Source organism: Arachis hypogaea, chromosome 1 (assembly GCF_003086295.3).
Source record: "Arachis hypogaea cultivar Tifrunner chromosome 1, arahy.Tifrunner.gnm2.J5K5, whole genome shotgun sequence".
Classification (NCBI taxonomy): domain Eukaryota; kingdom Viridiplantae; phylum Streptophyta; class Magnoliopsida; order Fabales; family Fabaceae; genus Arachis; species Arachis hypogaea.
This window is the reverse complement of record NC_092036.1, coordinates 102,891,387-102,912,461: the sequence shown is the minus strand read 5'-3', so window position 1 is coordinate 102,912,461 and position 21,075 is coordinate 102,891,387. Positions and strand designations below refer to the sequence as shown.

The 21,075-nt window shown below is 33.0% G+C and overlaps 2 protein-coding genes and 1 long non-coding RNA gene across 3 annotated transcripts; 2 read left to right on the top strand and 1 right to left on the bottom strand.

Annotated features, from left to right (window-relative positions):
- The first annotated feature begins 3,044 nt into the window (after nucleotides 1–3,044).
- On the top strand, nucleotides 3,045–5,730 carry LOC112705320 (endo-1,3;1,4-beta-D-glucanase). Its single transcript, XM_025756157.2, has 7 exons — nucleotides 3,045–3,421; nucleotides 3,879–3,900; nucleotides 4,371–4,497; nucleotides 4,801–4,891; nucleotides 4,996–5,085; nucleotides 5,172–5,272; nucleotides 5,360–5,730. The coding sequence occupies exons 1-7, from the start codon at nucleotides 3,274–3,276 to the stop codon at nucleotides 5,498–5,500; spliced, it is 720 nt and encodes a 239-aa protein (XP_025611942.1). The 5' UTR covers nucleotides 3,045–3,273; the 3' UTR covers nucleotides 5,501–5,730.
- A 3,111-nt stretch (nucleotides 5,731–8,841) lies between these two features.
- Nucleotides 8,842–11,664, top strand: LOC112705310 (endo-1,3;1,4-beta-D-glucanase). Its single transcript, XM_025756147.3, has 7 exons — nucleotides 8,842–9,223; nucleotides 9,322–9,343; nucleotides 9,604–9,730; nucleotides 9,832–9,922; nucleotides 10,120–10,209; nucleotides 10,626–10,726; nucleotides 11,321–11,664. The coding sequence occupies exons 1-7, from the start codon at nucleotides 9,076–9,078 to the stop codon at nucleotides 11,459–11,461; spliced, it is 720 nt and encodes a 239-aa protein (XP_025611932.1). The 5' UTR covers nucleotides 8,842–9,075; the 3' UTR covers nucleotides 11,462–11,664.
- A 1,821-nt stretch (nucleotides 11,665–13,485) lies between these two features.
- Nucleotides 13,486–16,231, bottom strand: LOC112779467 (uncharacterized). The gene is made up of 3 exons (XR_003190720.3): nucleotides 16,104–16,231; nucleotides 15,954–16,007; nucleotides 13,486–13,614 (listed from the first exon to the last, which is right to left on the bottom strand). It is a non-coding gene; the product is annotated as an uncharacterized lncRNA (long non-coding RNA).
- Between the last annotated feature and the right edge of the window lie 4,844 nt (nucleotides 16,232–21,075).

Below are 21,075 nucleotides of genomic sequence, written 5' to 3'. Positions count from 1 at the left end.
AGGAACTAATCAAAACAATAAAACATTTCATTATTGGTATTGATGGAACCAATCACAACAATAAAACAGCAAATCGCATCATCTATATAAAAAGAGAAACTTTAAGTATGAAAATTGAATTAGTTAGTTGACAGAGAAATCATCTTTCTTTGGCCAAATAAAATGAACACCTTAAAAACAATGAAAGAAGAAAAATAAAAAATACCACAACATTTCATTTGATTTTTAATAATAGTTAAAACAAACAAACAGCATTACCCTGCACAAAACTTTTCTTACATTCCTATATTACATTTCTTGAGCTTACCGATTAACTAAAATATGATCTTATTTTTTTTGTTTTTTTTTTTTCAATCATCAATTGCATTGCAACATTAATAAATGGCACGCTGACTAAGAATCTAGATACATATTCAAAACGGTGCCATAAATTTTTGGTACAGGATACTCTTCTTCTTTTTGTTGATTTACACGAGTTCACAAAATGCAACAATGATGACACAATTGCAACATCATTTTATTAAAATATTTTCTAAAAAGTGATTCGCAAAAGAGATAGTAATATGACTATTAAAGCAAACATAAACAAACAAAATCACTTGTAATTAAAATGCGAAGAACAAAAACTTGATCTAAATGAGTAACAATGTAATATATGCATGTATGTTTACATAGATATATAAATGTAGATGCATGTCTGTTGTTGCAGTCTCTTGAATCTTGCATTCTGTTGTTGCAGTCTCTTGAATCTTGCATTCTCTTCTAGCAGGTAATCGACTTTAACCAACATACTACACTATAGAATCTCTACAGAAATTTTAAGGACCAAATTATCATAAATTCATCATAATGTTACTCAAATAATTAAAAAAGGGAGAATTATCATCATACTGCAAAAGGAGGGAGACTCCACATACAAAAGAACTAAGAAAAGTGAAAATTAAAAAATATCTTAAGTTAAAAAAAACAAATAAATAAATTAAATAAATTTTTTATCCGACATATAAAGCTAAAACATTGAAAACAAATTATTAATCAAAATAAAAAATAATTAAAAAAAAGTGATATAATCCATAGCAAAATTTTAAACTCAGGTCAAACTACCAAATACTTTGATCATTTTGAAATATTTAACTTCAAACTTACATGAGGAAAGAATGTTGTCCCGAGAATCCAAATGTAAATGTATAGTGCCTTGCATGTCTTCCACTTGAATCTTCCATGTCTCCTTCACTATCTAAAGTTCTGAACACACTAACAAAGAAACAAAATTGCAAACAGCTGGTGAGCAAAATGCAAGAAGGAATAAGCTGCCAACTTTAAAGGTATCCAACATCATAAAAATAAGAATTGAAACCGAATTTATAAAAATTAGAGATAAATGAAAAATGGATATTGATAAAATGAGTGTACCATTGCTTGAGTTTGAGAGCAGCATGAACAATGTCCTTACCTCATCATCATTATGAACCTGAAATATCTTTGAAATTATTATTTTAAAAAATTTGGCAAACAAAAATACAAAATTAAGTTAGGACAGTTTTTCAAAAGGGTATTTAACCAATTCTCTTTATGCAAATATTTCATATACTTTTGGAGGAATTTTCACTTATAACAGAAAGCACAGTCCCTTTCTTCTTCCCTCTCTCATCATTAACTTACTCACAATTTTTTCTTGTCAGTCCTTAACTCTTATTCTCCCATTTCGTAAAATAAGCTGAAAGATTTATAAAAAGAATCCCCTTCAACAATAAAAGTGAATTTGTCTTGGTAATTGTGAATTTGTGATAATGGAATGTATCACAAAAACAATACAAAACGTATGAAATTCAAGTATGAAAAGTAATAATCATCTCAACGAAACCAATTAGAAATTGAACTTAAGTTTAAAATAGTCTTGGCAAAATTTAATTTGGCGTTTATCAAAACACTAAAAGGGAAGATAAAAAAAATAGTGAGAACATACAAAAAAGAAAAAGAGGCAGAAAGTTTAATAAAAGAATCACAGAAACAGAAAAATAGCAAATCAACGTTGTGTTTCAAATTCTATAGGAGTTAGTCATTTTAAATGATTTTGTCCTATTTCATTGTTTGAATAGAGCTAGTCATTTTAAATGATTTTTTTCCATTTCATTGTTTGAATTTGAACAACAATATTTCACTCAAGTTCAATAATTTCATTTATTTCCTTATCCATTAAAGCAAACAAATCCTAGTCTAATATTACATTATGAACAATTCAATTCATCTTATAAAACCTGCAAATAATAATAATAATAAATAAATAAAGGGTAAAGTACTAAATTGGTCTCTTAAGTTTGGGCGTAATTCTGTTTTGATCCTTAAGATTTAAAGTGTTTTATTTGAATCCAAAAAAATTTCATTTAACATCAATTTAGTCCCACAGTGAGGTTAAAATTAAATAATTAATAAAATATCCTACATAACAACAGTTCAAGAACAAAATCAATAATCTGAAGAACAAGTACAAGTTCCAGAAGCATAAAAATCAACCATTAATACATCAATACATTTATTTATTATTTTTTTATAATATAAATAAAATATTTTTTATAAAACTAAAGAAAATATTTTTCCATAAAATGCATTTGAACTCGAAAGAGTGATTTGGGGATTGCTGAAACCACTTTTGTCTTCGATTCAGTAGATAAAAAAAGACCTTACGACAGTTTAAAATATTACAGAAGAGAGTTCCAGAAATAAGTAGTTCCCTCAGCTTCAAATGGGTTAAAACTTAAAAAAAAGATATAAAAAAGGCACAAATTGTAAATAACAATAGATATGTAGGACATAATTATAATTACATAAGAAACACGAATCTCTTGTTAGTTATCTTTATAATTATAAATTGATTGATTTTAAACAACTTAAATATATTTAATAATACACAAATTTTTTTTTTTCAGTTTAATCTTTTGTTTTTAACAAGTGTGTTACGTTGGATGTAAGTGCTAACGCAACCACGTGTATTCTTTTTGTCTTTTTCATTCACAAACTCACCCAGTTACACCTTCCACCTTTTCGGTTCAAACTAGACAGATCCTACCTCCTCCCTTTTATTTTTATTTTTATAAAGGTCTCTCTTAAGCTGCTAAACATTTACGAGAATTTAAAAAATAAACAAGTATATTCCATTTTATTCTATCTCTGTTTTTAGGTAATCAGTAAAAAATTTTGTAAGCACCAAAAATTTCACCTTCTATAAATAAGTAGATATTAGAATTCAGAACCAGAAAACCCCCTCCAAAAACAATGGCAGGTGCAGAGTGCTGCTCAAACCCTCCTACCCTGAACCCAAATGCAGGAATAGGCCATGTTGAAAAGTTTGCTGGTCTTGATTCCTATCTCACCGGCTCTTCTCACTCCAACCTCGCCGTTCTTCTCATCTCCGATGTTTTTGGTTCGTGCTTCCTACCATCACATCCTTTCACTTTCCATCTTTTGCTCTTCTTTTGTTGATCTGAACCTTTTGACTTTGGTTGTCATCTATGCCTTTTTGAGTGCGTTGACTTTTTGGGTGTGGTTGGATTTCATCATATGCTTGTCTTTAAATCATTATGAATATGTGTAACTAATTAGTTTAAAATTTGTGGAATTTAGTTTAAAAATCAGTTTCTTTAAGGGTTTGACTATGCAGGATTGCCCAAGTCACTCATTAGTTCTTTATAAACTTTTCGATTTGAAAGTTCTGAAGAAATATTTCGGTCTGAGGTTTCTCATTGTGACATTGAGTTCACAGCATAATACGTTAATAAACCTTTCTGTCTTTCAGGCTATGTAGCATAAATTTATTGCAGGTGTTAAACATTTTATGTATAAATTCTACACTCACTTCACATGTTTCATTTCTCTTTCAGGGTATGAAGCACCAAATCTAAGGTATGGCCACTTCTCATGTTTGTTTTATGAAACTAATTTACTAACTTTTAATAGAATGATTCAAGAAATTAAATTATTGTTTATGGATTTGCTTTGACAAATTCAAAGTAATATACCATGTAGATCATAAGGAAGGATACTATGTTGATTGATATTCACACTACTTGTCCTTTTAAAACAAAAATGGACATATTAGCATAATAGTATAGATTCATGGTTTGTGAAAGATATGCTGTACATGTTATGTTAGATTGTAATATTCTTCATACATTATATACTCAATTGGTTTTTGGTACAGTGGTAGTGGTTGTTTATCCTTTCACTTAAAATTTCTGAAGGTTTTGATAAATTATACCACCAATAGAAGCAGGAGGCTAATCTGATTCAATCTGCTCTCATTGTCAATTATCTCTGTTTCCATCTCAATGTGTTCCTGTCCTAAATAACATTGTTCATCTTTTGTTGTTTAGGAAGCTTGCAGACAAGATTGCGGCTTCTGGTTACTATGTGGTTGTTCCGGACTTCTTTTATGGTGAACCCTATGATCCTCAGAATCCTAACAGACCTATAGGAGAGTGGTTAAAAGATCATGGAACGGTTAGTTCTTTTTAATGATTTAACATTATTTCTTTGTTCATAACTTTCTTTATTGAAGAAAAGTGTGTATTATTGGTATCATCATTTAATTCAAATTTGAACTTAGATAACTCTGATTTTGGAGGATATGTGACTGAGTATTACACTATTACTTAGTTACTTAATCTTATTATAACTTGAAATTGGCTTGCCATAGTACCACTGTTATGGCTGGTTTATAATCTTAATGCTAAGTATCTCAGATCGGCTATATATACCCAAGTTGTGACACCTTTGATGCTTAGCTATTCTATTATTTATTAGGATAAAGGTTTTGAAGATGCAAAACCCGTTGTTGAAGCCTTAAAAAGTAAAGGTATCTCTGCTATTGGTGCAGTTGGTTTTTGTTGGGGTGGTGAGTGCCTCTTATTATGATCCTTATTGGTGGTTGGATTTAAAGCTATCAACACAGCTAAGTTAACACTGAACTCACACTATATGTTCTCTTCTTTCTCTCAGCTAAGGTTGTGGTTGAACTTGCAAAACCTAAACTTATCCAAGTTGCTGTGCTGTTACATCCAACATTTGTCACTGTTGAAGATATCAGTGGTATGTATTTCCAATATTGTAATGGCAGACAGATTCTTCTCAATTCTAACTCTTTCACTTAATCATTGGCCTTGATACCTTTTCAGCTGTTGATATTCCAATTGGCATTCTTGGAGCTGAAATAGATCAAGTTTCCCCTCCAGAACTTATAAAGAAGTTTGAAGAAGTCCTGAAGGCTAAACCTCGGGTCAGATATATTTCCTTTCCTTCAATTTGTTGTCAACCGGTGAGACATGTGATGATTGATGAAACTGATTTTATTGGTTTGGTGCAGGTTGACAGTTATGTTAAGGTAGTTCCAAAGGTGGCACATGGTTGGACTGTGAGGTATGACCCTCAAGATTCAAAAGCAGTGAAGGATGCTGAGGAGGCTCATCACTTTGTTTTGGACTGGTTTCCTAAACATCTCAAGTGAGAAATTGTGTCAAGAATATATCACTTATGTTTCATTGCTTGTTGGACATGAATATTACGTTCATCTATCGTTATTAAACTTATGATATGATGCTGCTCTCCGTGGTTTAAGATATCAAGGCATATATATGTTTTGATGTTTAACACTACTATGATTGTTCCTTGTTTCTTTATAGTAACTTGAACTATTTCTCCATGTTTATGTTTATACATAATGGTTTTCAACCGAAAGGAACTGCTCAATAGTTAGTGCATGAATATGATTACATCGTTTACTTCCGGTGTTGTAAGGATTTTCTAATAATTAATATGGACATAATCATATAATATACACATTTTATACGAAAATTAATAAAAATAATTAATGTCATATTGATCTTCTCGATGATAAGTAGAATACACAATATTAGGTGAGTACGGGAAGATTATGCCATTTGAGTTATAAATCTCCATTTATTTATAATAGAGAAAATACTCAGTTTGGTCTTTAATATATTTGAGTCTCAATTTAGTTTTTAAAGTTTTAATTACCTCAATTTAATTTCTAAATTTTTTAAATTTTAATCACGTTACTCCCTGAAGTGGTTTTCATCACAGAGTCAATTGAAAAGTTTAAAAATTAAATTAAGGCAATTGAAATTTTAAGAACTAAATTGAGGGTCGAGTATAACTTGATGATTAAATTGAGTATTTTCTCTTTATAGTATGTTTAAGGAGCAGATATTATTAAGAGTTTAATTAATGTGTTACAAGAGGATATGATAAATTATTACTTAAATTTTTTTTATAATTTGTTAACTTAATTATACTTATCGTACATATTTTAAACTTCTTGTAATCTATATGTATATTATGCAATAGCAATTTTTATTTAAAAAAACTATCAACCTTAGCTTTCACCACTTATGATTATTTTTGGAAATAAAAAAAATGAATGAATGAATGGAGCGTGGAACCTGCAACTCCACAAGCTCACCTAACGACTGACTAAGTAACGAAAACAATTTGATTTTGATAATTTATTAAGCAGCCAATACAGCAAGGATAAAAGAAAAAAGCCGCCTGAATAGTGTCAGCAATATCAAATCCAAATCCAAATCCAGATCTGGTATAATAAAAGTAGCACAATCGTGGAGAATGAATTCTCTTTTGTTTTTTTATTATTTGTTTTTACAAAGTGTGATTTTTTTATTAAAAAAAGTTTAATACAATAAAATAAAAACTAAAAATATATTGTTATATATGGTATTGCTATCAATAACCAAACGGATTAATATTACATCATTTTTTATAACTCAAAAACGACGTATTCTTAATTCCATTAACACATGTCTTTGAGTTCTGGAATATTCTACTATTTTGTTCTAACTAAATGTTCTAAATAACTGCAAAAAATCCTATTAGCTACTTCTTTTGCTCAGAGTTACAACCAGACACTCCAATCCAACTCTCAAAAAGTCCTTTGACAGTTCCTAAAATAGCCCAAACTCTATCAGCATACGTCAAACAAGTGCATCACACCTATCACGTAAACTCACAGCTAAAAAATAAATGATGCACAGATTCTATATCTTTTTTACACAAGAATTCTGCTAGAAAGACAATGAGAAATTTTAACAATCCGTATACAATTGGCTGGTTATTTAGCCCAATAGGAATAAAACCACTTCACAAATCACCCTAAATCCAAAAATTTCCATTCAGTTTTTTCACAAAAACAACCATCCAAACCCTAATTACAAACCGTTTTCACCCCTAAATCTTTCTTCCTCCCAAGGCGGCAACCATCCCGTCCTCCTTCACTAACCATCCAACCCTCATGGCGTTCAGCTTCAACTCCAGTCCATCCGCCTCTCTTGCATGCGTGTGTCTCCATCGCCGGCAGCCAACAGCTCGGACGGACGCCTCCTTCCTGTCACGTGGAGGCAAGCCATTGTCGTTCCGGTTGCACGTTTCTAGTGCCTGGCTCGCCGCTCTCTCCCACGCTGGTACCCAGCCTGGTGGTCGCATTCTGCTTCCGCCGCCCTAGCATCGTAGATCGCCGCACTCGTGGACGCTGAAGAGCTCGGCCTCTTTACTGCAACAGCACCCACCGCCAGCCGTTGTCGACCTGCTACCAAAGATTAGTTGTTGAATATGTTTAATTGATGAATTTGGTTTTACTTGTAACTAGATGTTTATGCTAAGAATTTGTTTTCTCTCTTCTTTAACACCTCTGATTTAATTCTGTTCTCTTTCACAATCTTGTTGTCGTTGACTCTATCTACCTCGCAAATGTGCTGGATGTTCAATTTACTAAGTATGTAGATGGTTATTTTAATTTTTAATTGGATAGTTATTTTGTTCGATTCAGTTTAAGTATATACAATTAACGATGATCATTTCACTAGATAACTTGATGATTATTTTAATAACTACGCAAATGGTTATTTGATGACGATTCCACCACGATGACGGGAGTAGGAAGAGTGATTTGGGGGTGAAATACCTGAAGAAGTTAAATCACATGCGAAGAGGGGAGGTTTGCGGTATACGTAACTGCTGCTGTTGCAAATTCTTATTTTCTTAATTCAAAATGAAAAATTATTAAAAATTAATTAAATTAATTATCATCTGATCTTAATTTCTTTTTTGCTCCTATTGTACACATTATACACTAAATTTATTATCTCTTTATATTTTTTCTTTATATAATATTATCATTATGATGAATAAAAATGTAATTTTTTTTATAATTTTTTGTTAAGTGAGACAAAAAAAAATATGTAAAAAAAAATTAAATAATGAAAAATTCACTTTCTAATTTAGATATGGAAGGATAAATAGTGTAAGACGTACTTATGGAGTGTATGCGTATTTTACGCAGTTGTGATGTTAAGAGCAAATCGGACCCTTCAATTTATATTTTAAAAAATAAAAAAAATTTGCAGTACACAAATCGGACTGTCCGATTTGTGTTTTCAAAGTAACAAAAATTTAAAAATACAAATTGAACCCTCCGATTTGTTCTTCCACACAAATCGGACTGTCCGATTTATATTTCTAGCTTTTTAATAAAAAAATCGAACAGTTCATTTTCTTTGATTCATAGTTCAAAAAAAAATTATTCGCACATTCATGTCTAACACCACTTATTTTCAAAACCATGCATAATACCCACAAAATTTACATATCCAAAAAAATGAGCTGAAAAATCAAACTTTATAAAAAAAAAATTGTGAGGACAAATTTTCCACAACATTGTGTTACGTTGGACGTTAGTGCTAACGCAACCACGTGTATTCTTTTTGTCTTTTTCATTCACAAACTCACACAGTTACACCTTCCAGGCTTCCAACTTTTCGGTTCAGATCCTACCTCTTCCCTTTTATTTTTATAAAGGTCTCTCTTAGGCTGCTAAACATTTACTCAGAGAATTAAAAAAAAAAAAGCAAGTATATTCCATTTTATTCTATCTCTGTTCTAGGTAATCAGTCAAAAATTTTGTAAGCACCAAAAAATTCACCCTCTATAATAAGTAGATATTAGAATTCAGAAGCAGAAAAGCTCCTCCAAAATTGAGTGAGCGATAGAACAATGTCAGGCCCAGAATGCTGCTCAAACCCACCAACCCTTAATCCAACCGGAGGCGCCGGCCACGTTGACAACCTCGCCGGTCTCCGCACCTATTTCAATGGCTCCCCTAACTCCAACCGCGCCCTTCTCCTTGTCTCCGATATTTATGGCAAGCACCTCCTCATGCTTTACTAATTCTTCTCTTCACAGTTCATTCAACTTCATCTTTTTAACTTAATAATATGCTCCGTTTGCTTTGCATTGCAGGATTTGAAGCCCCAAATTTAAGGTATTCCTTTATTCTCTAGTCTTGCCCCTTTTTGTTTTCTCTCTCCCTCTCTCTTGGCATAGCGTCATGCATATATATATACGAGAAATTTTTTGGTCATCAATTAGCCATCAATTTTAAAAGTGTAGGCTAAAGTACGTTGTTGAATTAGTACACTAAAAAATTTGGATTGATAAAACAGTAAATTTTGATGATTCTCTAGCATTTCTCTTATATATTATGATTATGATAATATGTGTAGTTTTTGTCTGCTTGTTAAGGAAACTTGCTGACAAGGTTGCAGCTGCTGGCTATTATGTGGTCGTTCCTGATTTCTTCCATGGTGATCCCTATAATCCTGACAATTCTGCCAGGCCTTTACCTGTTTGGTTGAAAGATCATGGAGCGGTTGGCTCTTACTCTATGAATTATCACACTTGGTTCTGTAAAATTCGTTTCCTATAGCTGTATTATTTTAAGTAAATTTATGCCATTCTTTTTATTAATAGGACAAAGGATTTGAAGCTTCGAAACCCTTGATTGAAGCATTAAAAGCTAAAGGTGTGTCTGCTATTGGGGCTGTTGGATTTTGTTGGGGTGGTAAGTGCCTCTCATTCCACTTATTTTGGTATGCTTTTTTTCATTTATTATTATTTTTATTCCTTTTGTTAATAACATTGTAGTAGTCTCATCTCTCCTAAGTGTAATTCCAATTTAATTTCCAGTTTTAAACAGAAGTATGATACTAAATTGGTAATCAAACTCGAAGGATGTACTTATTTTCTTCCTTTTTTCAGCTAAAGTTGTGGTTGAACTCGCAAAAAACAGACTTATCCAGGGTGCTGTGCTGTTACATCCTTCATTTGTCACTCTAGATGACATCAAGGGTAAGAATTTTCAATGCTCTGATTCTTGATTTGCACTTACTTGTCCGGGGAAAATTTGTCCTCTTCTAATGAAGAAAGAGTGTTAAAATTAAACCTTTTTGTCATACTATCAATTGAAGCATGTTTACAATAATTTGTGCTGCCTTACATGATTTAGTATCCTTGTTTGTCCACCCCTACTTTATGAATACTTGAAATTTGAAAAGGCTTATGGGGAGTGGACGAAACTTTTGTCGGAATGACCTGAAATGACTCATCATGATGGAATGTGCTTCAAATGCCAGCATTACATTTATACTCGATAAACTTGTCATTGGTCTTTCTGTTTACATTAAGATACAAGGAGCAATTGCAAGCTGTTTTTTGGAAGCAGCGAATGGGATCTTTGAATTCTAAGTCAATGGCGGATCTTTCAGGTGTTGATATACCAATTGCTGTACTTGGAGCTGAGATTGACAAAATGTCTCCTCCAGAGCTTCTAAAACAATTTGAAGAAGTGCTTGCTTCTAAACCTGGGGTGAGATGATACTTTCATTTCTTTGGTGGTGTATTTACCATCATTTTCAGATTACCTTTATGACTTATTGCTAGTGGCACTTTTGTGTGTATTTTTCAGTTTCAAAATTTTATGTTCTTTCTTCTCCTTTATTTATCTTTTTGGGGCTTTCGGACTGGTGAGAATAAGTTGTAAATGATGCATCTATCCCTAATTAGTTTTTGTTCAAATTTCAGTTTTATACCCCTCTTCTGTTTTCTCCCTATTGTCTGAAACAATCATTGTCACTATCTTGTCCTTTTGAATGTTGAAAACATATGATCTACACAACGCTAAGGAAAGTTTCTACGATAAGAATTGGCATTCGATTCTCAATATTTATAACTTAGGATCTCTCCATGCAATATAATTGAGAAAGTAATTGTTTTTCTTGGTCTTTGAATTTGCTGGTACACAAGAATGAATCTCGTCTCTATATGCAGCAAATCTTTGTTTTATTTGTGTACATGTGTTTTTTAACTTATTTTCAATGTGTATTTTTTATTTATAGGTGACTAATTTGGTGGTTGATATTTTGTGTATATGTGTATGTTTTGGTTCTGTCTCCTCTTGCAGGTTGCGAGTTATGTGAAAGTGTTTCCCAAAGTATCACATGGTTGGAGTGTGAGGTACAATACCGAAGATGCAGTGGCCGTGAAGGCTGCAGAGGAAGCCCATCAGGATTTGCTTGTCTGGTTTGATAAACATCTCAAGTGAGAAAATAATTAAATCTCACATCATTCTGTGAAGAAACTTATAAATGGATTTACAATGCTGCTCCTCATTTCTCATAGCACTAGTTTAATATAAAAAATAAATGCTTAGTATTATAGTGTATTGTGGAACATGCATCATCATGTTGCTACATTTATGTACCTATATTTAGCTTTCATGAATTATCTTAACTGTGTTAGGGATAAGACAGAGTCGGATCGGAAGCAAGCCAAATAATTTACATGGAGAGTGACGGAATCAATATGCCAATAAAATAGGTCAAGGAAGAGAGAGAGTAACACCAATATTTTAACGTAAAAAAATCTTTAAAATGAATGAAGGAAAAAGCCACAGGCCAACACTTTGAAATATATCAATTATATTAAAGATAATTATAATATAGCGTACCACAATAAGACATTCTTATACTACAATTAGTAGTATCTAGTGAGTACTAGAGAGTATAAAAACTACTCCATTTCACCTGCTTCAATCACTTTGCTTTCGGTGAATTGATAATGCAAGTTATTATTAATAGTTCTCCACATTGACTTGAATTGTCATTTGTCTTTGATTTCTGCAAACATTAACCAAGTTCAAGCGATGCTTAAACTTGTCAATCGACAACAATTTGGTCATCATGTTGCTCGATTCTCAGTTGTAGCTATTTTTTGAATTGCATTAGTACTATTGTTAATTATTTCTCTGACAAAATAAAGTTGGATGTCAACGTGTTTAGTCTTTTCATGATAAATTAGGTTTTTAGGTTTTTAGCCAAGTGAATAGTACTTTTGCTATCACAATGTATAATTGGTACATCTAAATTTAATCCAAGGCTATCCAAAAGACTTCGTACCCAAATACTTTCTTTAACAACCTTAGTCAAGGTCATATACTCAGCTTTAATTGTCGATAATACCACCGTAGATTGCAATATTGCCTTCCAGCTAATAGTACATGCAAAGACTATATAGATATAGCCTGACAACGACTTCTTTTATCAGGCATAATTCATTTCACATCCTTCTAATGTACCTTTTTAGGATTGCTCATAAACCTGCTTACTATACTTACAGCTTGTGAAATATTTGGTCTAGTGCACACTATGGCATACATGTGACTGCCAACAACATTAGAGTATGGTATATGAGACATGTGCTCTACGTCCTTCTCAGTTTTCGGACAATCCTTTGAGGATAGCTTAAAGTGAGCAACTAATGGAGTACCAACTGGTTTAACCCGGTCCATATTGAAGCATTGTAGCACCTCTATAATATAATTTTTTGCGTCAACCATAGCCTGCTAAGATGCCTCTCCCTATAAATTTCCATTCCCAGAATTCTCCTTTCTGCGCCTAAGTTCTTCATCTCAAATTTCTTTCCTAGTTGGGTTTTCAACATGCTAATTTCAGCTTTATTGTTAGTTGTTATTAGCATATCATCAATATATATCAACAGAGAAATCCTTGAACCATCTGGAAGCTCCTTAGAATATATGCAATTATCATATTGGTTTTCGTTGTAACCAATATTAATCATAAATGCATCAAACTTCTTATTACATTGCCTTGGGGATTGCTTTAAACCATACAATGACTTCTTCAGCAAACAGACACGTTCTTTCTTCCCAGGATTAGTAAATTCTTTTGGTTGACACATGTAAATCGTTTCCTCTAGCTCACTACTGTTTTCACATCAAGTTACTCTAGCTCCAGGTCAAACGTACTTACAGTAGCTAATAGGACTCGAATAGATCTATGTTTCACAACATGAGAAAATACTTTATTAAAGTCAATACCCTCCTTCTGACTAAAGCCATTTGCTACCAGTCTTGCCTTGAACCATAGCGGTTCAACTCTAGGAATCCCTTCCTTTCTTTTGAAGATCTATTTGCATCCAATTACTCTTTTTCCCTCTGAAAATTCTACTAGCTCCCATGTCTGATTTTTATTAAGAGACTCAATCTCTTCTTTCATTGCGGTTAGTCACTGCTTTGATTCCATGCTGTGAATTGCTTCATGACAAGAGTTTGGTTCATTTCCTACCACGTCATCTGCCATAGCCAATGCGAAAGTTATAGAATGTGCCTCTGCTGAGTCAAATATAGAAGAAGATGAATCTTGATATCTTTTTGGCTTATGAATTTGTCGCTTCTCTCTGTCAAATTGAATACAACAGAGTTTTAAAATTTAAAACAGCAACAACCTATCTCTCAAAGTAAGCCTCTAAGGCAACAGAGTATAATAACAAAAATGAGAGAACTTCAACATAATAACCAAAATACAAATAGATATCAAAAGATCCTCTGTTCTGTCACCATCCCACAACTCACCGAGGTGGGTTACAACTTGCATATGAAAAATAACAACAACATATGGTATAAGAACCGGAGGTTCTCAGTATGGTAACAGTGCCCAATATATAAGATATAAGGTTTCGGAACGCTAAAGGCAATCCTAGAACTTCACATCAAACAGAGATTCAAGCTTAACGAACTATAAAATATAAACCATAATTAGAGTATTCTAACTTAGGGGATTTCTAAGTAATTAGTCACCGCTGTCCCACAGCCTTCGCCAACCTACCCTCCGTGCGATCCCATCGCCACCACCTACTAATCCTCCTCAAAGCCAGTAGAAAGCACAAGTAATGCAAACAAGTAAAGTACATATACACCAAGTAGAACAATTAACAAGTAGGCATATGATACATTTAGGCACAATTGAAATTAGACAAAGCATAAAAACAGATAGAAGATACATATAATGAATGCCTGTCCTAATGGCTCGTGATATCACTTGTCGGTCCATAATTGCCAACCCGACACATTCTTTCGGATGTCGCCTTTCAGCCACGTCCGAGGATATAGCGCCTGACATGCTTTTGTTCCGAGGATATAGTGCCTGACACACTTGCATGCATCATTCTGAGGATATAGTGCCTGACACACTCTTCCAGCAGAAAAGGTTATCAATCATAATTCAATACCAAGGATATAGTGCCATGCACACTATCTTTCGAAGGATATAGTGTCTGGCACACTTTTAACAACTAATAAGCTCATCATTCCTTTTCAAGATTCAACCTCATCATAAAAATCATTACTTTTCAATTTCTCAAATCCATCCTAAGCATTCTCATTTCTCAAAATCTATTCGACGAATACTTCACAACTCAACATTCACCAATTTCATCTACAAACCTTCTAAAACCTATGTCACCGGTTTTAAACTTATAACCAAAATATCCCTTTTTAATTTACTTATTGTGTTCTCCCTTGATTCGAGGTCTAAATACTAGCGAAAAGGTTTTAAACAAGTGTCATGAAAGTTTACAAGCTTGCCGAAAAGGTAAAACAGTTAAAAACAGGGTTTTATGTGAAAAATAGGGCATGTGCGTATGCATAGGGCCGTGTGCGTACGCACGCACCAGAAGGCTTTTCCGACCCGTGCGTACGCATGATGTTGTGCGTACATACAACTTGAAACACCTGCTCTGTTCTGTGCGTACACATAGAGGTGTGCGTGGGGACACATGTCAGATTTCCAAATTTTCTGCAAAATCACAGAATTCAGATTTTTGACTCTAACTTTCGATGTTCATAACTTCCTCTACAAAATTCTATTTTCCTCAAACTTTCTATCATTTTAAAGATCTTTAATCATCTTTAATTTGAAACAAAAATCACTCAATTTTAAAACCGAGACTCAAGTTATAATCCGTCAAAATTGGTTAAAAACAAGTTTTTACCCAAAAAGCACAAACCCTTAAAATTTCCAAATCCTTAACCCTAAACCAAGAGTTCATAACCCAAAACAGCACTCAAGTCATTCCACACATATCCACACACTTTCATTCATCTCAACAACATATCACCTCCTTAAACCATCAAAGTATTCCACAATGTATTATCAAAATCCATAATCATCATCAACCAACAACATCAACAACTAATACAAATTCTTATCAACATCAATAATCATCACCAAACAATATCTAACGTTAACCAAATCCATCATAGTCTTTATTCCTCAAATTTAACCTCATAAAACTCACATCATTCACCACTTGTCATCAACATCAATATTCATACTTCTCATTAATTAACCTCAACATTAGCAATCATTATCAACATTCATATTACCACAATCATCATAAACACTCATCAACATCAACCAACATCATAATATATCATTAACACCAATAACCATCATACCCCTTATCAACATTACAATCATCATCAATTATCATCAATTCAATCCTATCTTACGGTTCACTAGCCTAAGATTTACGAAACATTACATATTACATAAAGGAAATCAAAACCATACATTGGCCAACTATTCTCCACGCACAAAATCACTTCACCACAAGCTTTCCAAGCCTTCACTCAATACCAAACAACACCAAGAACACTCTATAACATGAAGAACAACAAGAATAAAAGCTAGTGTTTATGACATACAACTAAACATAGGGGTTTAGTGATATCTTACCTTTTCTAACGAGTTTTGGGGTAAAACTTACTACTCACCCAAGCTAGATTACACCTAAACAACAAAAACACAAAGAAACTCAAAATTCCAAAGCTATTTTCGAGTTTTAGACTAGGGAAGAAAATTGGAGCTAGAGAAAGAGTTTTTTACCAAGAAAACTTAGTTAGAAATGACAAACTCAACGAGAGCTTCGCGTGATCACAAACGGCTCGTCAATCGGAACTCCGTAACTCAAGATATGGCCAAAAGAAGGAGGAGATGAATAGTGAAATCTCAATCTCTCTTCCTCTCTTCATTTTAGCGCCCCTTTCTTCAAACTAGGGTAGAAATGAGCAGAATGCTCATTAAGGGTGTTTATATATATTAAACTTGGGCCCAACTTGGGTCCGGTCTAACTCGTTAATGTTTTTATGCCGTCTGGCCTACTTTGAGTCCAAACCTTTAATATTAGTGCCCGACTTTTAATTCTAAATTATTTTTTTGTCTTTCCAAAACAATAAATTAAATTTTTAAAATTTTATTTTTCTCAATATGCAATACTGGACAGACTAAAGCCGGTACTGCCGGCTTAAGCACCGGTACGCATTTTCACAAAAACTTTTCGCAAAAGATACATTTTTTTACTCAGAAAAATTCATTGAATTCAAATTTCACCGTTAAATTTTTAAATTAAGATGTCTAATTTTTTGAACCAATTCTTAGAAATTAAATTATTATTTTATATTATGTAAACGGTCGATTTTAGTTACAGTTCTTACACATACCTTAGAAATATGCACCTTCTTACCCTCGTCTCAAGTTTACCATCACTCACATGGACATATGCAAGGCAACCAAATACCTTCAAATCAGAATATTTAACGGGTCAAATGGAGCATACCTCTTGTGGAATTTTCAGATCAATTGCAGTTGATAGAGATTGGTTAATCAAGTATGCAGCAGTATTGACTGCCTCATCCCAAAATAATTTTGGAAGACCAACATTGATTCGCATGTATCGTGCATGTTCTAGAAGTATTTTGTTCATTCATTCTGCAACTCCATTTTACTGTGGTGTTCCTGGTACAATATAGTGTCTCACTATACCATTATTTCTGCAGTACTCTATGAATTCTTGACTACAAAATTCTCCGCAATTGTTAGTTCTTCGTCACTTGATCGACTGCCCGGTTATTTTCTCGACCATGGCTTTCCATTGGTTGAATCTTTCAAACACTTCATCTTTTTTCTTCAGGAAATAAACCCAAACTTTTCTGGAATAATCATCAATTAGTGTAAGAATATATCGAGCTCCACCTAGAGAGTTGACAGGGGCAGGACTCCATACATCTGAGTGGATGTACTCTAATATCCCCTTGTTATTATGGTTTTCAGTGCTAAACTTTTCTCGTTTTTGTTTTTCAAAGACACAATTTTCACATAAACCAAATTTGCATCCTTCAAGCCTTTTAACAAGCCTCTATTAGCAAGTATGGACATTCTTTTCTCACTCACGTGACCAAGTTTCATGTGCCACAATCGTGTAGCATCATTATCATTCTCTTCAGAGGATAGAACAACAGCATTTCCGCTTACTATGCTTTTCTGCAATATGTAGATCCCTCCATGTAACCTTCCTTTCATCACCACCATCAAACCTTTGAATATCTTCAAGAAATCTTCCTTGCCTATGAATTTGTAACCATTTTTAACTATGGTGCTTAGCGAGATTAGATTTCTGCCCAATTTCAGTACATGTCATGCATGAAGCAATATATTGGTCGCATCATCTGATTTGATTTTGACTTGTTCTTCACCTACCACTGGAATTAATTGGTTATCTTCTAGTCAGACACTTCCATCCCTATTTTTGTAGGAAATAAAAATATCTTTGTTAGGTGACATGTGAAATGATGCACCAGAATCCAGGATCCACTCGTTTTCGTAGTTACCAGTGAATATGGTTAGAGCAGAACCAGCATCACTATCTTCAGAATCATCAATTATTATGATGCAGAATTCTTTGATTTTTCCTTTTTTTGTGGGCAATATCTTATAATGTGTCTTAATTGGTGACAATGGAATTACTTTATAGATTTTTGCTTTTGAAACTTTGACTTCGATATACCCTTGCTTGAGCTTGTGGACTCTCTTTCTTGACTACGACCTCTCTGTAGTGGATCTAGATAATAATTTCTGATGTTCTTTTGTCAATAATGCATCTTTAATAATTTTGCACTGTGATTTCAGATCTACCATATAACATGGTATCACAGAAATTATCATATGACGAGATAATGACGTGAACAAGATCACAACTTGATCAACATCTTCGACATTTATTCCAGCTGTAGCAACATCGGATATCATCCGATTAAAGTCATCTATGTGGACTCTCATAAATTTATCTCTTGAATATTTAAATCTATACAATCTCTTCCTTTGGTATAGCTTGTTGGACAAGGTCTTGAGAGAATATTTTTTATCCAAGGTCTTCCATAATGAATCAACAATTTTTTTTCATCCATTACCTCTCGCAACACATTGTCTATTAGGCATAAATGGATTGTACTTCTTGATTTTGCCATTGTATCTGCCTTTTATCACCAGACAATGTCTTCGACAATTCTATTAATCCGTCCAACGCCTTTGCTATGCCTTGCTAATCTAGCAAAGCTTGCACCTGTCATTTCCATAGCTGGAAGTTATTGAAACCGTCAAATTTCTCTATTTCAAAATTTTGGACCGATATCTTATATCAAGGTAAAAAAAATTTTTCTAATGTAGAAGATTTGACAAAGCTGCAACCACAGAGCATTCAAAGAATTGAACCTTCCCCTTAAACTTAAGTGGCTCTGATACCACATGTTAGAGATAAGACAGAATCGGGGTGGAGGCGAGCCAAATATTTACGTGGAGAGTGATGGAATCAATATGCCAATAAAATATGTTAAGGAAGAGAGAGTAACATCAATATTTTAAAGTGAAAAAATCTCCAAAATGAACAAGGCAAAAAACCACAAGCTAGCACTCCAAAAAATATCCACTATATTAAGGATAATTACAATATAGTGTACCACAGTAAAACTCTTACTATAATTAGTAGTATTTAGTGAGTACTAGAGAGTATAATCAAATTCTAATGTGTATCACTCACAACTTTCAAAATTTTATCACATACTCTCTATAATATTACACTCGTTATTTTACAAAAGAACTCACTCAAAACTAAAAAACCATACACACACGAAGCTAAGAGAAATGCTTTGTTGCTTTTGTGTTTTGTCTGTTGATGAAAAATAAGAATTCATTGTGCTATATTTATAGTTGAAGATAATGAACCACAACAACTCCTTCCTTCCATTATTTTATTACTAATATCTTCAATAATAAAAACTATTACCCATGGTTCTGAAAATTAGACTAGACCATCTAGTTGGATTGTGAATCAGACATCTTTGCAGGTCGGGTCAATGTTAAAAACCACCATACACAAAATTGTCTGGAAACTACTGATTTTGTGTGCGTTTGATAATTTTGAATCATCGAATGAAAAATTTATTAATTTTTGTGTGTTTGCTATTTAGTTTTATTTTATGTAACTTCAAATTTTACAAAATTAATTTTTCAATGGTTCTAGTTCTATAAATGACTGAATAATATCATAAAATATATTTAATATTATAGTTGAAAAAATTATACTGCTGATAAAATGTATCTTATATTTGGGTTTAGAGGATACATGCACCACAGACACAGTGTTACTCCATTACTAAATGATTTAAGCTTGTTATATATTGTGCAGGAGGGTGCTTTGTTCAAGAATTTAACAGAACTCTCTTACGGTTATTCAGGCTTCATATTTTCGATTCTGATTGCTGGTTTGCACTACATTAATATCTAAGAATAAATTCTTGATTCATATCCAATAAATAATATATAATCATAGACTAATAATCTAATATTATGATTATCTTCTATTGAATATTTTTTGTTATTTGACTTTTGAATTTGTACTTGGATGAAATTATAATATTTTTATTGATGTAGTATTTTTAATTCAGATTACATTTTAAAGTTTATATTAGATTATAATTATATTTTAATGTGTTTATTTATATTTTATTTATTATTTTATTATAAAACGGTTATTTTAGTCCAATTACAATTAAATCAATTGAACCAATAAACTAATAACTAAAATAATTTAATGATCGGTTCGGTTTTCAAAACTTTGGCATTACCTGACGTAATTACCAAGTTATTCCTGGAAGAGATGTATTTGTTACTCATCCCCCCTTTTTTGAATTATATAACATGTTACTAAATTTAATAAATGGTTAAAGACGTACGTTATATTGTGAAATCAAGAACAAAGGAATACCATAGAAGTTGTTAGAGTATAATTAGGATCAATAAGATCAATTATCATCGTTTAATTCCACCACATCCTTAATCCAACTCATCAGCTTGTTATGAACATCAAGGGAGACAATATTCTTGCTGCTGAGTAACCTTATCAAATCCTCTGCCTCCTCCATATCTCCATTAAATTTTAAGTACTGAAAAATGGCAACTAAGGATTCCGGTAGTGGCCTCCACTTACACCCCCACTTCACAGATAGAAACTGCCTCTTTCATACATCGAACAACCATCGGAAAATTTCTTTGTGGAATATATCCAAGCAAGAGCCCTGACCAAGTCCATAAATTTGGCTTTCCTCCCTTCATGATTGTCCTATTAACAATGGCTTCAGCTTCCTCCATATTGCCCTTTCTGTTGTAAGCTGCTATCATCATGTTCGGAATAACGGAATTTTTGAAATACCGGTTTCTAGATTCCCACTCCTCAAAGATACTCTTCGCAAGTTCAATGTCATCCAACTTGAGAAATGAACTTATTACAGCTGAATAATAGTCTCTTTTAAGTAACTTCCCATCCATCTTATAAATATTCCACAACCTCATCACTTCTTCTTTCTTCCCTATTGTTGCATATTGAGTCACAAGGTAAGGAAATGCCTCTTTCCAGATTGTAGAACTCAGGCGCTCCTCTGATTTCTTTAAAACGTTAAAAGCTTTATCACGAAGCCCGAGTTTTCCATAACAATTGGCTACCACAGAATAAACACTCCACCAATCC